The 18,130-nt window shown below is 52.1% G+C and overlaps 1 protein-coding gene across 2 annotated transcripts in view; it reads left to right on the forward strand.

Annotated features, from left to right (window-relative positions):
- The window catches only part of ASH1L (ASH1 like histone lysine methyltransferase), a 57,818-nt gene that overhangs the window by 26,839 nt on the left and 12,849 nt on the right, over positions 1 to 18,130 (forward strand). Inside the window, exons 4-16 of one of the 2 annotated variants that reach the window (XM_081340540.1) lie at positions 3,264 to 3,365; positions 4,031 to 4,739; positions 5,392 to 5,631; positions 7,756 to 7,850; positions 11,397 to 11,470; positions 13,167 to 13,212; positions 13,457 to 13,565; positions 14,305 to 14,511; positions 14,868 to 15,014; positions 15,584 to 15,692; positions 15,891 to 16,052; positions 16,659 to 16,753; positions 17,617 to 17,774. In XM_081340540.1, the coding sequence (XP_081196666.1) occupies positions 3,264 to 3,365; positions 4,031 to 4,739; positions 5,392 to 5,631; positions 7,756 to 7,850; positions 11,397 to 11,470; positions 13,167 to 13,212; positions 13,457 to 13,565; positions 14,305 to 14,511; positions 14,868 to 15,014; positions 15,584 to 15,692; positions 15,891 to 16,052; positions 16,659 to 16,753; positions 17,617 to 17,774 (2,253 nt within the window). The remainder of the gene's footprint in view (positions 1 to 3,263; positions 3,366 to 4,030; positions 4,740 to 5,391; positions 5,632 to 7,755; positions 7,851 to 11,396; positions 11,471 to 13,166; positions 13,213 to 13,456; positions 13,566 to 14,304; positions 14,512 to 14,867; positions 15,015 to 15,583; positions 15,693 to 15,890; positions 16,053 to 16,658; positions 16,754 to 17,616; positions 17,775 to 18,130) is intronic. The other variant, XM_081340541.1, reaches the window with a different exon arrangement.

Below are 18,130 nucleotides of genomic sequence, written 5' to 3' on the forward strand. Positions count from 1 at the left end.
GAGCTCCCAAACTCCTGGTGATTGGGCCAAAGTCACCCAGGTGGCTTTCCCACCACGGCAGGGCTAGAACTCACTGTCTTCTGATTTCTAGGCCAACACCTCTACACCAACCTGGCTCAGCAACTACAATTCCTCACCACCGGCCACCTTAGTTTGGGCTGCTTGCAGTCAAGAATGCAAGAAATAGCCTATTAGATTGCTAAGCCTGCATCAGACTGGCCAATCTGGGGGGGGGGACTTGATGGATGGTGACTGGACTTCCAGTCGACCATTGATTGCCCATCCTTGGGCAATCCACTGTTTTAATCCCAGTAAAATAAAGCAAAACCTCCAGGTTGTGAGTTTGGGGTGAGGCGTCCTTCTCGATTTCTGATCTTCCTTCCTTCCCCGGTGACAAAGTCATAACTGACTCGAAAAATGTGTGCAAAACTGCAAGAAAGCTTACCTTTCACATCGAGAGAGAGAGAGAGAGAGAGAGAAAGAAAGAAAGAAAAAGAGATACAGAGAAGGAGAGGGAAGGAAGGAAGGGAAGGAAGGAGAAAGAAAAAGGACAAAGGGAGAGAAAGAAGGAAAGAAAGAGAAATAGGGAGAAAAAAGGAAGGAAGGAGGAAAAGAAAGGGAGAGAAGGAAGGAAAGAAGAAAGAAAAAAAGAAAAAGAAAGAAAGAAAGAAAGAGAAAGAAAGAAGCACTTGCTTTATGTTCTGGCTATAGCCGTGTTTTTTGTTTGTCCGTCCAGAGGGCCGAGCTGATCTCATTTTTCCTAGCCTGCTATTTTCCCCACAGTTTGTCCCGGCAGGCGTTTTTTCTTTTTTCTTCTTTTTTTCTTTTTTCTTCTTTCCAGCCCCGCCTGTCTCATCTCAGATGACACGACAGGTATGGCGCAAACGTGCCCGAGAGAGGGAAGAAGGGGGCTGCAGCTGTCCCTCAATCTCACCCCCCCACCCACCCCCTCGGTTGCAGAAACACAATAGTAAAAATAGATTCTCCTAGGCCTCGGCCTGGAGGCGAAGGGGGCGGAGTGGGGCACCCGTCCAAGCAAGAACAGTGGCTGCCTCTTCTGTTCCTGGAGCTGGCTCTCCCCAGATGTTGGAAAAACCAGGTTCTCGAATGACGGGCACCCGAAAGCTCCGATGGCTTAATTCCTCTGCTGCTGCGTTCCTATCTGGGCTGTTTGCCTTGTGTGTGTATTAGCGAGAGAAGGCTTAGGGACATAAGTCAAGGGGGGGGGGGGTTTAAAGAAAAAAGAAGAAGTGTTCAAGTGAAAAGAAGCCAAGTGTGTCTTGACCCAGCTGAAGTCGGGGTAGGGGTAGGGGGCCATCCTTGGACCCCCTTGAGTAGACATGTCGGGGCTGTTTTGCCATTGCTGGCCGTGGGGTGGGCAAGGCTTCCCGTTTGACACCCCTGCAACCTCTAGAGCCAGGGGTAGGCAACCTTGGCTCTTTTATGATTCGTGGACTTCAACTCCCAGAATTCCTGAGCCAGCAGGAATTCTGGGAGTTGAAGTCCACGAGTCATAAAAGAGCCAAGGTTGCCTACCCCTGCTCTAGAGATTGCTGAATGCAACTGCCATCACCTAAGGCTGTGTGTGTGTGTTTGGGGGGGGTGTTGTGTTCAAACTTGGCAACTTTTAAGACTTGTGGTCTTCAGCTCCCAAGAATTCCTCAGCCAGCCAGTCCTTCCTGATCAGGGCACCAGGCTGGGGTGGGGGTCGGGGAGGGGGGGGAAGTGTGTGGGGGGATGCAGCTCATGCTTTGGCCTGTTGCCAAGCTTTTGACACACACAGACACACATCCTTCAAAGGCCCAGTCAGCTGGGTTGCAGAGACACCTGGTTTTTTAATCTTCCCCAAAGGTCCTAAGGGAGGCTTGCAAGCCATCTGGTGATCACGCTGTCTGTTTAGCTGCTGAAACCAAGAGTTGGACCATTTGAGAAGGACATAAAGGCCAACTCAGCTCCCTTGAAGGATGAATTAGACTTACAAGCCGGCAGAATAATAATAATAATAATAATAATAATAATAATAATAATAATAATAATAATAATAATAATAATAATAATAATAATAATATAATAGTAATAATAAAAAGGTGGCCTTACTAGGAACTGCTTCCATCCTGCGATGATATCTGTAATACCGTCCATCATCTACATCTGCCTATCCCAGGTCCTTGGTAAGGACTCGATAGGTAGACAAAAATGCCAAATCCAGTCTGAACATCTGGCTGACTGTGTGATGATCAGTAATGATGATAATAATAATATACTGTACAATTAATAATAATTAATATACCGTACAATTAATAATAGTTGATACCTAGGATGCTGGCAGCAGCCTGTGTCAACCATTAGCGCCAGTCAATTTGAATGTCCAGTTGACTGAGTTTCATGTTTAATAAAAGATAATATAATAATCAAGTTGGAAGGGACCTTGAAGGTCTTCTAGTCCAACCCCCTGCTCAGGCAGGAAACCCTATACCATTTCAGACAAATCGCTGCCCAGTCTCTTCTTAAAATCTTCCAGTGTTGGAGCATTCACCTCTTCTGGAGGGAAGTTGTTCCATTGATTAATTGTTTTAACTGTCAGGAAATTCCTCCTTAGTTCCTGGTTGCTTCTCTCCTGGATTAGTTTCCACCCGTTGCTTCTTGTCTGGCCTTCAGGTGCTTTGGAGAAGAGCTTGACTCCCTCTTCTTTGGGGCAGCCCCTGAGATACTGGAACAACACTGCTATCATGTGTCCCCCCCCCTTTCCCCGGTCCTTCTCTTCGTTAGACTAGTCCAGGGGTAGGGGCAACCTCGGCTCTTTTATGACTCATGGACTTCAACTCCCAGAATTCCTGAGTCAGGAATTCTGGGAGTTGAAGTCCATGAGTCATAAAAGAGCCGAGGTTGCCTACCCCTGGACTAGACGTACCCAATTCCAGCAACCGTTCCTTCTATGCCTTGAAGATAGAATAGTGAGCGGGCAAGCCAAGATTGGAGCTCTGTCTGGGTAGGATGAAAGATGAGAACTGGAAGGTAGAGCACAGGGACCCTTTGATTTACAATAGTTCATTTATTGGCCGTTCAGAGTTATAGCAGCACTGAAAATAGGGGCTTAGGACCGTTTTTCAAAATTCGGATGCTTTAGCAACCGACTCGTGTTTATGACGATTGCAGTATCCCGGGGGTCACGTGATCCCCTTTTGCGACCTTCCGACAAGCAAAGCCAATGGGGAAGCCGGATTCGCTTTTTTTTTTTAACCTGTCTTTGTTTTCTTCCCCAGGCAGCCTTCCAGGTCCGGAAAAGCTCTCGCAGAGACCCATGGAGGGCACCAGTTGCAGTCCTTCCAGGAAGAGGTCTTCCTCCGAGAGCACCTCTTCCACAGGTGGGTCTTCCTTCTTTTCCGAGACAGGTGGAGGAAGCCCTTCAGGTGTGACGGGCCGGTAACTAAACCAGTCTTCCTCCCTCCTCTCCCTCCCCTCCTTCCTCCTCCCCTCCTTTCCTTCCTTCCTTTCTTCCTCCCTCTTCCCCCTTTCCTTCCTTCCTCCCTTCCTTCCTCTTTCCCTCCCTCCCTTCCTCTTTCCCCCTTTCCTTCCTTCCTCCCTTCCTCTTCCCCCCTTTCCTTCCTTCCCCCCTTTCCTTCCTTCCTTCCTTCCTTCCTTCCTTCCCCATCACCGGAGGTTTTTAAGAACAGTCTGGAGAACCATTTGTCCAGAATGGCCTAGGGTCTCCTGCGTGAGCAGGGGGTTGGACTAGAAGACCTCCAAGGTCCCTTCCAATTCTGTTATTATTCTGTGGAGTCTTGTAACCGAAGTTTTGTGGAAGCTGTCCTTTTTATTCCTTCCTTCCTTCCTTCCTTCCTTTATTAGGCTCACATGCCGCTCCTCTTTCCTAGAGGCGATTCCGCAGGGCTAACCCTTCAGAAGTCCTGCGCAGTTTGGCTGCCAGCTTGAGAGCCCCTGCAGGGCCTTTGCTTCGTTGCCAGCGCAGCCCTTCCTTCCTTAACCCGGAACAAAACCTCCCCTTAAGGTTCTTCCTTTCTTTCTCCAGTAGCTGGGATCCCGGCGCGAAGTTCCCGAATCGGCTCTGCCTTGGAGGATTCCGCCGATCAGCTCCTGCAGCGCATGGCTCACCACGAGAGCCAGGCCGCCTTGGACAAGAGCCTGGAGGGCGTCCTGGCCGGCGCCCCCGCCCTGCCCTCGGACAGCCCCAGCCGGAGCCCCGGCCGGGAGAAGCCTTGCGAGCGCCCGAGCGCCGGGAATCCCGCCGGCGACAGCCTGTCGCTCCTCTCCAGCCGCTTGTCCCCCCCGCAGCTCAAGAGGAGCGTGGTGGAAGCCATGCAAAGCCAGGCCCGCCGGATGTGCAATTACGACAAGCTCTTGGCCACCAAGAAGAACTTGGACCACGTGAACAAAATCCTCAAAGCCAAGAAGCTTCAGAGACAATCGCGGACCGGCAATAACTTTGTGAAACGCCGACCGGGCCGGCCCAGGAAGTACAACTCCGCGCCGGTGGCAGCGGCGGTCTCCCCCCACGGGCTCCAGGCCAGCCAATTCCTCGGCCCTGAGCTCGGCGGCAGCGGCAGCAGAGAGCCCGACTGCTTCCTCCACCGCGGCCCCGACACGGTCACGGACGCCATCGAGTCGGTGGTCCAGGGCGTGACCGAGAAAGCCTGCAAGAGGAAGAGATGGCTGGAAGAGGAGCAAGCCAGGAAGAAGCAGAAGCCGCTCCCCGGCGAGGAGCAGAGCGGCCATCCAAGGTCAGCCTCCCGGGCTTGGGGGAGGCGGGAGGGAGACAAGGCTGTAGTCCTCATGAGCCCGAGCCCCAGCCTCCTAGCCAGTGGCTTGGCCAGACCCAACGGATGCGCCCCTTTCAAAGGGAGACGCAGGCCGTCCTCGGCTTAGGAGCCCCAGGTTTCTGTGGCTAAGCGAAACATTCGTTAAGTGAGTTTCGCCCCGTCGTGAAAAGGGATCATGTGCGCGTGCACACACACACGCGCCCCTTGGAGACGCTGCCACCGTTATAAGTACGAGTCAGTTGCTAAGCGTCTGAATTTCAAGCACGAGACTCCCCCCCCCGGGGGATGCCGCCACGGGCGTAAGTGTGGAAAACGGTCCCAAGTCTCCTTTTTTTCCCAGTGCTGCGGTAACTTTGCACGGTGACTGAATGAACGGTTGCAAGTCGAGGGCTATCTGTACAACAGCTTGACTCCTCCTGATTGGGCTTGCTTTGCCCTGCGTCGGCAGCTTTCTAGTTGGGGTGGATTGTAGCAACAGTCAGTCACACACACACACACACACACACACACACACACACACACACACGTGTGTGTGTGTGCCATTGGGGTGGGCCCCGGATTCCTGGAGACTCCTCTCCAGCCCCATTGACTCACCCCCAATTTCTCCTTCTAGCTTTTCAGAAGCCGCCCCTGACCCTCTTCCTCCCACTTCTCCTCCTCCTCCTCCTCCCCCTCCTCCCCCTCCTCTTCCTCCCCCTCTTCTTCCTGCCCCCGCGGAGGCTGCTGGGAAGCCCCCGGAGAAAGCCGAACAGCCACCTGCCCCCCTCGTCCAGCGGGAGAAGAAAGCTGCCCGCCCTCCGAAGAAGAAGTACCAGAAGGCCGGGCTGTATTCCGACGTGTACAAGACCAGCGAGTAAGTTGGGCCGGCGTTAGAGGTCTCCTCACGGGTCACGCGGCGTCCCTGGCTTCATCCCCCGGGCCCCACTTTTCCCTTGCGGGGTTCTTCTTCCACTGAGGGGGTCCTCACTTAGCGACCGTTTGCAACAGCCAGTTTGGAGTTCACTTGGTAGTTCGTTCTTTCTTTCTTTCTTTCTTTCTTTCTTTCTTTCTTTCTTTCTTTCTTTCTTTCTTTCTTCCTTTCTCTTTCTTTCTCTCTCTTTCTCTCTTTCTTTCTCTTTTTCTTTTCCCTCCCTCTCTCTCTTTCCCTTTCCTTTCCTTTCCTTTCCTTTCCTTTCCTTTCCTTTCTTTTCCCTCCCTCCCTCCCTCCCTCCCTCCCTCCCTCCCTCCCTTCCTTCCTTCCTTCCTTCCTTCCTTCCTTCCTTCCTTCCTTCCTTTCTTTCTCTTTCTTTCTCTCTCTCTCTCTCTCTCTTTCCCTTTCCTTTTCTTTTCCCTCCCTCCCTCCCTCCCTTCCTTCCTTCCTTCCTTCCTTCCTTCCTTCCTTCCTTCCTTCCTTCCTTCCTTCCTTCCTGTCTCTCTTCCCCTCTCTCTCAGCCCTCTTAGCCCAGGGGGAGCATCAAGTGTAGACACGCTCGTCTCCCGCAGTGCAGTTGGACTCAACTTGCCGTCTCCTCTGGAGCCCACACACAAAATTCCTGAGCCGCGTCCAAGTTAAAGAATACTCTGCTCACAAGATGCATGACTCATCCACGTTTCCTATTCGATTCTGTCGGCCCCTCCGCCCCTCTCGGCTTTCAGGGAAAGATCCAAAAGCCACCCCAGAAAACCATTTATTTTCAGGACAGTTTCAGTTTGGTCCAGCCCATCGATAATACTTACTCAGTCGATGACCAGCGAACTTCAAAAGAACAAAAACAGGGGGAAGCAAAGAAATACGATAATATACCAATACGGCACAATTCACATTGTAAAACATGGTGCAGTGGTTAAGACATCAGGCTAGAAACTGGGACTGTGGGGTCCTCGGTGCTCACGGAGCTAGGTTGTTTTCTTGCAGACATTTCTTGACTACTACTACTACTACTACTACTCCGTCATCCCCACTCCTTTCTAGCACTGATGATATTACCTAGTTGGGTCGTGAAACGTCTCCAAGAAAGCCACCCAGCTCAGAGAAGCACCAGGGTCCCCACAGTTAGACGCCGAGTTACAAATATTATCTCCTGTTGCTAGAAACTGGGAGGCTGCGAGTTCTAGTCCCACCATAGGCACAGAGCCGGCCTACTGATTTGGGGCCAATCTCTCTCCTTCCTAAGAAGGAAGGTAGCAACTGTCTGGAACAGAAGTCCCGCAGGAAAAGTGCCAGCGGTTGTAAGCTGTGATCCCGGTGAAGTGCAACGCATTTCTCAGCCCTGCCAGCAATAACTGGTGGGACTAGTTATACCCGACACACTTGTGTACGTGCAGTGTGTTCACACAGATCACTGTGGCTGTGGCAGCGTGCCCTCTAGTGACAATACAATTAATTGCGCCATTAATTGTGAACGGGGGGGGGGGGCTTGGAAGTCGGGCAGTAAGGAGCAGGGACAGACCACAGGGATGCCCTTGCTTTGAAAATAGAATTAATACACATTGGATGAAGCCTGCAGACTCGATACCCAAAAGTGCTGGATTGACGCTGGCAAATGCAACTTGATCTCTTGAATCGGCCGGCTATGCGCCATGTCGACTCCGCTGTGCTAAAATCGTAATGCTTGTTAAAATTTTATACAGGCTGTAGTGGAAATGGGCCGTCCTTTTTTTGCGTTTCCCCAGAAACATTTTGATGACCAGGCTACCCCCTTTAAGAAGAAGGCATCCTGTGTGGGAACACACGGGCTCACTTACAGAAGTCTCGCAAACTCCCGGAGCCTCAAATCTAGGCATACGTTTATCAACTAGATTCAGGGAGTGGATCTGGCCCGGCTCCTACCTAGCCTACAGTCCTTGACTTACGACTGCTCGTTCAGCAATCCTTCCCAACGGCGCAGAGGAAAAGCAGAGTCGATGGGGCAAGCCGGATTCGTTAAAGGAACCGTGGCAATTCGCGGTCTCTAATTCTCTCTCACGCCCACCCACCCCCCCTCTCTCTCTTCCTTAGCCCCAAAAGCCGCCTGATCCAGTTAAAGAAAGAAAAACTGGAATACACGCCTGGAGAACACGAATATGGCTTGTTTCCCGCGCCTATTCATGTAGGTGAGTGAAGACCACCGTCTCCGTTGCTTTTGAGGGGTGGTCTCCTCCTCTGACTCGGATCTGGAGGAACTGCGAGAGTGTGACGCTTTTTTTGGAGCAGGGGGACCAGGTCTGGTGAAGGAGGTAGCAAGGGGGTGCAGGAATTAGGCAAGGACTGCTGTTCCTCAAGACCAAGAGGCCCCCAAGCCTTCTTTTACTAGAAGCAGAGTCAGTTTGATCTAGAGGTTAAGGCACCAGGCTAGAAACCAGGAGGTTGGGAGTTGTAGTTTTGCCGTAGGCTTGAAAGCCAGATGGGTGACTCTGGGCCAATCAACAGGAGACGGGGAGTTCTAGTCCCGCCTTAAGCATGGAAACCAGATGGGTGACTTCGGGCCAATCACCAGGAGACGGGGAGTTCTAGTCCCGCCTTAAGCATGGAAGCCAGATGGGTGACTTTGGGCCAATCAACAGGAGACGGGGAGTTCTAGTCCCGCCTTAAGCATGGAAGCCAGCTGGGTGACTTCGGGCCAATCACCAGGAGACGGGGAGTTCTAGTCCCGCCTTAAGGCACGGAAGCCAGCTAATTAACTATGGGTCAGTCCCTCCCTCCCTCTCAACCCAACCCGCCTCACAGGGTTGTCGTTGTGGGGGAAATAGGAAATAGGTGTGTTCCCCACCTTGAGTTATTCTTAAAAATAATGCAAGCAGGATTTTTTTAAAAAAATAAATAAATAAATAAATAAGGACGCTACCTATGCCGCTGCCGTATTTCCAGGCAGAAAAGACAGCCTTTTCCCACCGTCATTTCCCAAGGGGTTTCGAACTTAAAAAGAACTCCATTCTTCCCAAGAAGCAATAAGTGTGCGAGGTTTTAAGTTCAGCAAGATAAGTTTGTTTGTGCGTTTCTTTAAAAAAAAAAAGAGTCCCTTTCTTCCTGGTTGCCCCCTTGGAAGCGTAGCAGTGCGGTACTTTCTTCCATTCCATTGTGGGTTGTTGTTTTTTTTTTTCTCCCTCCCTTCCCTTAAAGGGTTTGCAACTCTGGATCAGCCCGAGGAAGCTGCTCCTGACTTTGCATTCCCGAAGTGGGTGTGGGCATGACTTTCCCCCCACAACGGGGGAGTGCAAGGGGGTGTGGGGGGGAGTGTAACGTTTACACCCAGCCAGTCTTCTTCCCCAATTATGGCAAGCACCCTTCACCATGTTTGTAGTTAACAGGATGATAGAGGCAGGCTGCCAAGATTAACAAATCACCTGGAACGGGGCCAGCCAGGAGGCCTGGCCTCTCTTTTCCACACACACCCCGCCCCCCCCCCTGAAGCCCAGAATCCGCCTCGCGCAGTCCCACCAAGCCTCCTTGCGCTTCCCCCCCCCCTCAAATTCACAAGAGAGAGAAGCAGCACGTTTCCCCCTTTCCTCCGACCTCGGTCTTCTTGAGCTGCCTCGCTTTCGCCCGAGGCACGGGCAGAGTGCCCACGACAATCTCGCTTGGCCCCCTGTTTGAGAATCCCTCCCCCCCCCTCCCCCTGCCCAGGTAGGGATATGTGAATGGGGAAGAGGGACTTAACAGATGGATCCCCTCTTCCCTTCTCCCATCCCACCCTGCCGTTGTCCTTGGAGCCTGCTGAAAAGATAAGGCTGCTTTAATGAGATTCTTTGAGGCCTTTGAGCTATGGTGCTGGAGAAGACTCCTGCGAGTCCCTTGGACTGCAAGGCGATCAAACCGGTCGGTCCTAGAGGAGATCCACCCTGACTGCTCTTTAGAAGGCCAGATCCTGAAGCTAAAACTCAAATCCTTTGGCCACCTAAGGAGAAGGAAGGACTCACTGGAGAAGAGCCTAATGCTGGGAAAGGTTGAGGGCGAGAGAAGAAGGGGACGACAGAGAAGGAGGTGGCTGGATGGAGTCCCTGAAGCAGGAGGCGTGAGCTTAAAGGGACTCCAGAAGATGGTAGAGGACAGGAAGGCCTGGAGGAATGTGGTCCATGGGGTCGCAATGGGTCGGACACGACTTCGCAGCTAACAACAACAGCAAATGAGATTCTCAGGCCCCGAATCGCTTTCCGAGGACGGCTCGGTTGGGTGGCTCCTTCGTTCCAGGGAGCCTTCTTCCCCATTCCCCGGGCCCGTTGCCAGGCTCTTGAAAAAGAGGCTTTTGTTTCCTCCGGTGAGGTCATCGAAGTGAAAACAGATTCTCAGCGGATTCCGCCTGCTTCCTGGAACTGGCCAGCCGAAGCGCAACTTGAGGCTCTGGAAAATCCGAACACATTTTTAAGAGCCCGTTGTCAAGACCGCAGGTCAGCGGCTCCCGTCTCCTCCCCTTCGCCTCTTTGGCAGAGAAGTCCCGACTCTCCAACGGGCCCGCTCGCTTCCGTGCCTCCGGAGGCCTGGACTCTGAATCCCAGAATTGCTCGGCCACAGCCAAGAAGCCTCTTCCCTTCTGACTGGGAAGGAGACTCGGCGGGAGCGCTAACGTCCGGGTGACTGCAAGGAATATATATATTTTTTTTATTTTTATTTTTATTCCATTTATATCCCGCCCTTCTCCGAAGACTCAGGGCGGCTTACAATTTAAGCACAAACCAATGTGCTTAGCAGTAGCCTTCATTCTATGCATATGCCTGCTTATTAGGGCTTTCACACACACCCCAAGCGGCATTATTACAAAGTCAGCTTAATTGCCCCCAACAATCTGGGTCCTCATTTTACCTACCTGGGAAGGATGGAAGGCTGAGTCAACCTTGAGCCTGGTGGGACTCGAACCTGCACTGATTGCAGGCAGCTGGTGTTCCTTAAGGAGGCATTAGCCCACTGCTCCACCAAGGCTCTTTTATATAAGCCCTTCTTCCATCCTCCACCCTTCGGTCCGAACCGAAGAAGCCGCTTGGGGCGAGGAGCGAAACATCCTGGGGGAAAAACAAAAGTCCAGTTGCCTTTTGAGAAGCCCCCCCCCTTTTGGGGGCCGTTTGCAAAGTGATACGAATATTGGATATGTGGAGAAAAGCAAGGTTTTACACCTAGGGAGGAAACACACACACACACACACACACACACACACACACACACACACACACACACACACAAATCCTGCGAAGAAGAGCAACTAAGATGATTAAAAGGCCTGGAGACTAAAACATAGGAAGAACGGTTGCAGGATTTGGGAGTGGCTAGTCTAGAGGAAAGAAGGACCAGGGGTGACATGGTATTCCAGTATTTTGGGGGTGGGGGGGCTGCCACAAAGAAGAGCAGGGGGGGTCAGTTTATTTTCCAAAGCACCAGAGGGCAGGACAAGAAACAACGGATGGAAACTCATCCAGGAGAGAAGCAGCCTGGAACTAAGGAGAAACTTCCTAACAGTGAGAACAGTTAACCAGTAGAACAACCTGCCTCCAGAAGTTGTGGATGCTCCAACACTGGAAGTTTTCACGAAAAGACTGGACAGCCAACTATCTGAAATGGCCCAGGGTCTCCCGCTTGAGCGGGGTGGGGGTGGGGGTTGGACTAGATGGCCTCCGAGGTCCCTTCCAGCTCTTAATTCTGATTGGTTGCCTTTCTTCGCTCCCCTCTTGCAGGGAAATACCTTCGGCAGAAGCGAATCGACTTTCAGTTGCCTTACGACATTCTCTGGCAGTGGAAGCATAACCAGGTAAGGGGTAAGAGCGGCGCCCGGTTCGAATGTCGCAGGCCTCTGGTTTCTGCCAAAGCTGCCTTGAACTCAGCCAGCTGTCTTTTGTTAACGGTGATGTGGTTTTTTTTGTTTTAAAGAGAGAGAGAGAGAGAGAGAGAGAGAGAGAGAGAAGGGAAGATATTGAAGAGAACAGATTTAACACAAAACAGCTTCCATCACCTCTTAACCACGCCAGCCTCTGCTTCCCGCCCGCCCGCCCGCCTGCCATGCCGAGCAACAGCAGTTGTTCGGCTGGCAAAACATTGTCGGCTCTTAATCCCTGCTGGGGACTTTTATTCTGACAGCGCCTTTGGGCAAGGATGTGTTGTGCGTGGATATGTATGTGTGTCTGTGAGCGTGAGACACCCCTCTGGAGAATTTAGATGTTCTGCCAACAGTCCTGGAAAAAGAAAAAATTCAGGCCTTATTTTTCTTGGATCCGGGCCCGAGAGAGAGCGAGAGAGCTCTTTTTTTTCTTTCTCTCTCTCTCTCTCTCTTTTTTTTCCATTTTGTTCATTTTGTTCCTTCCACCTTAAAGCCGAAGTTCTGGAAAAAAGGAGAAGGGGCTTCTCCTCCTTCAATTCAGAGCCCGTCTCGGTGGTCCATGCAGGAAAGGGGGAAAACGTCTTTATATTGCCAAGATTTCGGCTTTCCCCACTCTGCTATCTTTGACTCTCCTTTTACTCCTGGGGCAGGAGTAGGTAACCTCGGCTCTTTTATCACTCATGGACTTCAACTCCCAGAATTCCTCGCTCAGCTATGACTTGAGTCCATGAGTCATAAAAGAGCCAAGGTTGCCTTCCCTTGTCCTGGGGGAATCAAATTGCTCCCTTGCAGCCAGCAGACGTTGCAGCCTGGCTGGGAGGAAAATAAACGTGGATCGTTGGATAATTCACTGCAAAATAAAAAAAAAATCTCCGTCGCTTCCTTTAGCTTTCCCCAAGACGGCATTCCCTAAATATGTATGCAGTCCTCAACTTACAGCCGTTCACTTAGCGGCCTTTTCTAAGTTACAACGGCGCTAAAAAATAAAATAGCGACTTGTGATCGTTTCTCAGACTTTGCGACCGTCGCAGCGTCCCCGCGGTCGCGTGATCAAAATTCAGACGCTTGTCAACCGTTTCGTGTTTACGACGGTTGCAGCGTCCCAGAGTCACGCGGTCCCCTTTTGCGACCTTCTGAACGAGCAAAGTCGAGAGGGGAAGCTTAACAACCAGGTCCCTAACTTTAACAACTGCAGTGATCCACTTAACAAGAAAGTGGCAAAGAAGGTCGTAAAAACAGGGCGAAACTCTCTGAACGACGGCCTCGCTTGGCAGCATAAATTTGGGGCTCCGCTGTGGTTGTAAATTGGACAATTGTAAATCCCGGCGCGGTGAAAGAGCCCTTTCCTCCTTCCCCTTCCTCAAACTTATATTTTTCTGAGTTTTTTCTTTTTAAACCAAGCGCAGCAAAAAAAAATCAGGAGTCTGGATCTGACATCTTCAGCCTCCTCGGCTGCGGCAGCCCCAATCTCCCTTTGATGAAAAGAGCAAAAAAAAAAAAAATAAAAAAAAAATAAAATTCTTATTCCAAATGAGCAGAGGGTTGGACTAGCGGACCTCCAAGGTCCCTTCTTATTCTGAGGCCCTCAGTTGTGTAATGTAACCAACGGTCTTTCTCCCTTTTGTTGCAGCTGTATAAAAAGCCAGACGTCCCACTTTATAAAAAAATCCGTTCAAGTAAGTCCGCCTTGTGTTTATCACGGCTTTCGGGAAGGGGGGGGTGGGGTTGTCCCCAGAAATAGGGAGCACAATTTCCCTTTTAAGGCCCCCGCACCCACCTTCCTTGCCCTTTAGGTCGTGTTTAGGCTGCCTTGTTTGGCAGATAAGCTTGAAATTTGGGGAAAAGCCTTTTAAATGGATTTAGGAATCCCTCCCTCATCCTGTGCCTTTTTTTTCCTTTCTTTCTTTCCCCCACCCGCAGACGTTTACGTAGACGTGAAACCTTTCTCTGGTTACGAAGCCACCACTTGCAACTGCAAACAACCCGAAGACAGCAGGAAAAGCGGGTGCCTGGATGACTGTTTGAACAGGTAGGCAGCGGACTCGAACCCAGCACTTGTGTTTTTTAATCGGTTAAATCGGGTGGGGAACGATTTTCCCCCCCCCCGTCCCTCTTTATGACTTGCGGACTTCAACTCCCAGAATTCCTGAGCCAGCTGTGCTGAATCGGGCATTCTGGGAGTTGAAGTCCGCAGGTAATAAGGGGGGGGGCATCGTTCCCCACCTCTTAGTTCAATGATTTTGGGGGTGTGGGTGTGGGGGGAAGTCCGGCTGGAAAATCGGCCTGATTACACGCAGTCCTCGACTTACCACGGTTTAGTGACCATTTGAAGTTCCAACGGCACTGAAAAACATGAATTAAGGAAATAGGAATTACACCCGTTTTTCACTCTTACAACCGTTGCAGCATCCCCGAGGTCATGTGACCAAAATCCTGAAAATCGTGTGTGTGTGTGTGTGTGTGAGAGAGAGAGAGAGAGAGAGAGAGAGAGAGAGACCGGAAGCCTCTTTTTATTTAAGGTTTTCTTTAAAAGCATTTGCTTTCTTGATGGACTCCACAGTGCTGTTCCTCAGCCTCTGCCACTTTTAAGATGGGTGGACTTCAAGTCCCAGAATGCTTCCCTTCCCATCCCCTCCCCTGCCGGCGGGGGAATTCTGGGAGTTGAAGTCCTCCCATCTTAAAAGTTGCAGCCAGGTGTATTCGCCCAGCGGCCTGCTTCCCCTGACTATCTCTCTCTCTCTCTCCTCTCTCTCTCTCTCCCTCCCCAGGATGATCTTTGCCGAGTGTTCCCCCAACACGTGTCCCTGCGGGGAGCAGTGCTGCAACCAGCGCATTCAGAGGCACGAGTGGGTCCAGTGTCTCGAACGCTTCCGGGCGGAGGAGAAAGGCTGGGGCATCCGTACCAAGGAGTCCCTCAAGGCCGGGCAGTTCATCATTGAGTACTTGGGAGAGGTCGTCAGCGAGCAGGAATTCAGGTGAAAGCCGGCGGGGGGCCTGACGGATGGTTTGGGATCCTCCGTTCTGCATGGGAGAGGAAGGTGGGGAGAAATGCCGAGATCAGCCCCGCCCCAGCAAAATTAACAGGGTTGGAAGGGACCTCGGAGGGGGGTCTCCTAGTCCAACCGCCTGCTCAGAAGGCAGAATAACGGAGTTGGGAGGGACCTCGGAGGTCTTCCAGTCCACCCCCTGCATACAGAGTAACAGAAGAGACCTTGGGGGGGGGGTCTTCTCGTCCACCCCCTGCCTACAGAGTAACAAGAGTTGGAAGGGGCCTCGGAGGCCTCCTTCTCCAGCCCCCCCCTCCCCCTGCTCAGGTGTGTTGGCTTTTCAGGAACCGGATGATCGAGCAATACCACAACCACAGCGATCACTACTGCCTCAACCTGGACAGCGGCATGGTGATTGACAGCTACCGCATGGGGAACGAGGCCCGCTTCATCAACCACAGCTGCAACCCCAACTGCGAGATGCAGAAGTGGTAAGTGCGCCCCGGCGGCCGTCGGGAAGCCTCTCCTGCCTTGGCGTGCTCCAGAAAGCAAACCGAATCTCAAGCGCTGGTAGTCCTCGGCCTACGACATTCCGTTGAGTGACTGTTCGAAGTTATGACAGCACTGGGGGGGGGAAAGGGGCTTAGGACCTCTTACTCACGCACGCGAAACCCCATCCTCGCAGTCCCCTGATCAAAATTCGAACGCTTGGCGACTGACTCACATTTATGACGGTCACAACGTCCCAGTGGGCTCCTCCTGACCAGCACAGCCAAGTGAGGGAAGCTGGAGTCATTTAACAACATTGCACGTTCTTGCTTTGACACCGTGTTCTTGCAATTCACTGCTGCAGTGATTCATTTAACAACTGGGGCCAGGAAGGTCATAAAAAGGGTGCCAAATTCCCTTAACAGCTGCCTCGCTTAGCAGCAGAAATCTGGGGCTCCATTTTGGCCAGAGGTCAAGGACTCTCTGTACAAACAGGCGGAGAAATGCATTAAAACCCAGCCGTTAGGGGTGTTGTTTTTTAACGACGTTTCCGGGTTTCCTTTCCCACCAGGTCGGTCAACGGCGTTTACCGGATCGGCCTCTACGCTTTGAAGGACATGCCGGCTGGCACCGAGCTGACTTATGACTACAACTTCCACTCCTTCAACGTGGAGAAGCAGGTGAGGGGCGCACGGGGATGAGGGGCTGGTGGGGGTGGGGGTCTCTGCTCTGGATCCTCTTCTGCCAGTTGGGTGACTTTGGGCCAGCCCCTCCCTCTCAGCCCAGGCCCCACCCCCCCTGCCCCCGTTGAAACAAGCACCTCGTTTTCCTCCATGCACCACCCCGTTGAAACAGGCGCCCCCTTTTCCTTCTCGTAGCAACTCTGCAAGTGCGGCTTCGAAAAATGCCGCGGGATCATCGGCGGCAAGAGCCAGCGAGTGAACGGCCTGCTCAACAAAGGCAACCCGATGGTCACAGCGCAGAGGCGGCCCAGCCAGTCCAAAGAGAAAAGGAAGTCGAAGCACAAGTTGAAAAAGAGGGTGAGCCCGTACCCCAAGTTCAGCCTGGCAATTTAGCGTCGGTCGTAGGCGCGTGAGGTTCCCAAATATATATATATATATCAGCGTGGGCGGTGAGTTTAAACCTCCTGCCGCTCCACCCCACAGAAACATTTCAGAGAAAGATCCTCAGCGGAGAGCTTAGCCAATTAGCTTCCCCGAGTCCTCGTTTAACGACCAGCCGCTTAGCGATCAAAGTTACGATGGATTTTCCCCCACCCCCCAAAAGAGGTACAGGTAGTTACGACTTTCAATCGCAAGGGAGCCCAATTTTTCTATTGCTAAGTGAGACTTCAAGTTAAGTAATCCTTGCCCCGTTTTATGACCTTCCTTGCTAGAGCTGTTACAGGAATCGTCGTCGCACTTGTTAAATTAGTCGCGCGGTCGTTCAGCGAATCTGGATTCTTCCCCCCCACCCCACCCCCATTGATTTTGCATGTCAGAAGGTCGCAAAAAGGGGAAATTGCACGGCTGCCGTTTTGTTCCCGTCTGTGGTAAAACCAGAGTTTGGAAACCTGGGTGCCCCCCCCAATTTAGCTCTCTCTCAAGGTTTCCCTCCCTCCCAGAAACGTCACTCTTGTTTTCCAGAAGGGCCACATTCCGGAAGACCCCGGGGAGAGCAGCACCCCCCCGACTCGGTTGACCCCCCACCTGCAGATGAAGCCCATGTCCAACAGGGAGAGGTGAGAAGAGAATGGCTGATGGCGCCCAGCCTTGGTGCTTCCCAGCCTCATCAACACAAGGGGGGGATCAATCCTGCCTCGGGGCTGCGTTGCCACTTAGTGGACGGGTCTCACAACAGCCGTGTGCGTTAAGGGACAAAGTAGCCTCCGCACAGGGCTTCAGAAGACCCAAACCCTAGTTTGCCACAGCTTAGCTAGCCAGGAGCAGAAAACATGGTTAGTTGGTTCGCTGGCTGGTTGCTACAGAATGCCCAAACCCTAGTTTGCCCCAGCTTAGCTAGCCAGGAGCAGAAAACGTGGTTAGTTGGTTCACCGGCTGGTTGCTACAGAATGCCCAAACTCTAGTTTGCCCCAGCTTAGCTAGCCAGGAGCGGAAAACATGGTTACTTGGTTCGCTGGCTGGTTGCTTCGGAATGCCCAAACCTTAGTTTGCCCCAGCTTAGCTAGCCAGGAGCGGAAAATATGGTTAGTTGGTTCTCTGGCTGGTTGCTTCAGAATGCCCAAACCCTAGTTTACCCCAGCTTAGCTAGCCAGGAGCAGAAAACATGGTTAGTTGGTTCGCTGGCTGGTTGCTTCGGAATGCCCAAACCCTAGTTTGCCCCAGCTTAGCTAGCCAGCAGTGGAAGGTGTTACCTAGCTTGGTAACGAAACGTTCAAAAACCAACCCACAAGCTCGGAGAACGAAACACGCCCCCCCCTCATTTCCCCCCCCGTCCAATCCCCCGTAAACCCTTGAAAGCAGCCACCTCTTCATCACCACCATCTCCAGCGGTGGCTGAGGTTTTCCCCACTCCCTCGTCCTCCCCAAGAAATCCTCCTTTCCACTATTGACTCCTCCCCACCCCCCACCCCGCCTCTCCTAGGAATTTTGTGCTGAAACACCACGTTTTCCTGGTGCGCAACTGGGATAAGATCCGTCAGAAGCAGGAGGAGGTCAAACACGTCAGCGACAACCTCCACTCGCCCTCGTTGTACACCCGCTGGAATGGGATGTGTCGGGACGACGGCAACATCAAGTCGGGTAAGGGTCAGGCCTGGGAACCCGGTTCTCCCGAGCGCCTCGGAAGTCACTGCCATAAAAGGCCTTTTCGTAATTAAACCACAAGCTTCTTCCCACCAGTGCCTGCTTGTTAAATTCAGAATATCAGAGTGGGAAGGGACCTTGGAGGTCTTCTAGCCCAACCCCTTGCTCAGGCAGGAAACTATCCAATTTCAGACAAATAGCTGTCCAATCTCTTCTTTTATATTTTCAGTGTAGGAGCATTCACAACTTCTGGTGGCAAGCCGTTCCACTGGTTAATTGTTCTCACTGTCAGGAAGTTCCTCCTTAGTTCTAGGTTGTTTCTCCCCTTGATGAGTTTCCATCCATCTTTTCCT

The sequence above is a fragment of the Vipera berus genome (genome assembly GCF_964194415.1).
Source record: "Vipera berus genome assembly, chromosome: 16".
NCBI lineage: Eukaryota > Metazoa > Chordata > Lepidosauria > Squamata > Viperidae > Vipera > Vipera berus.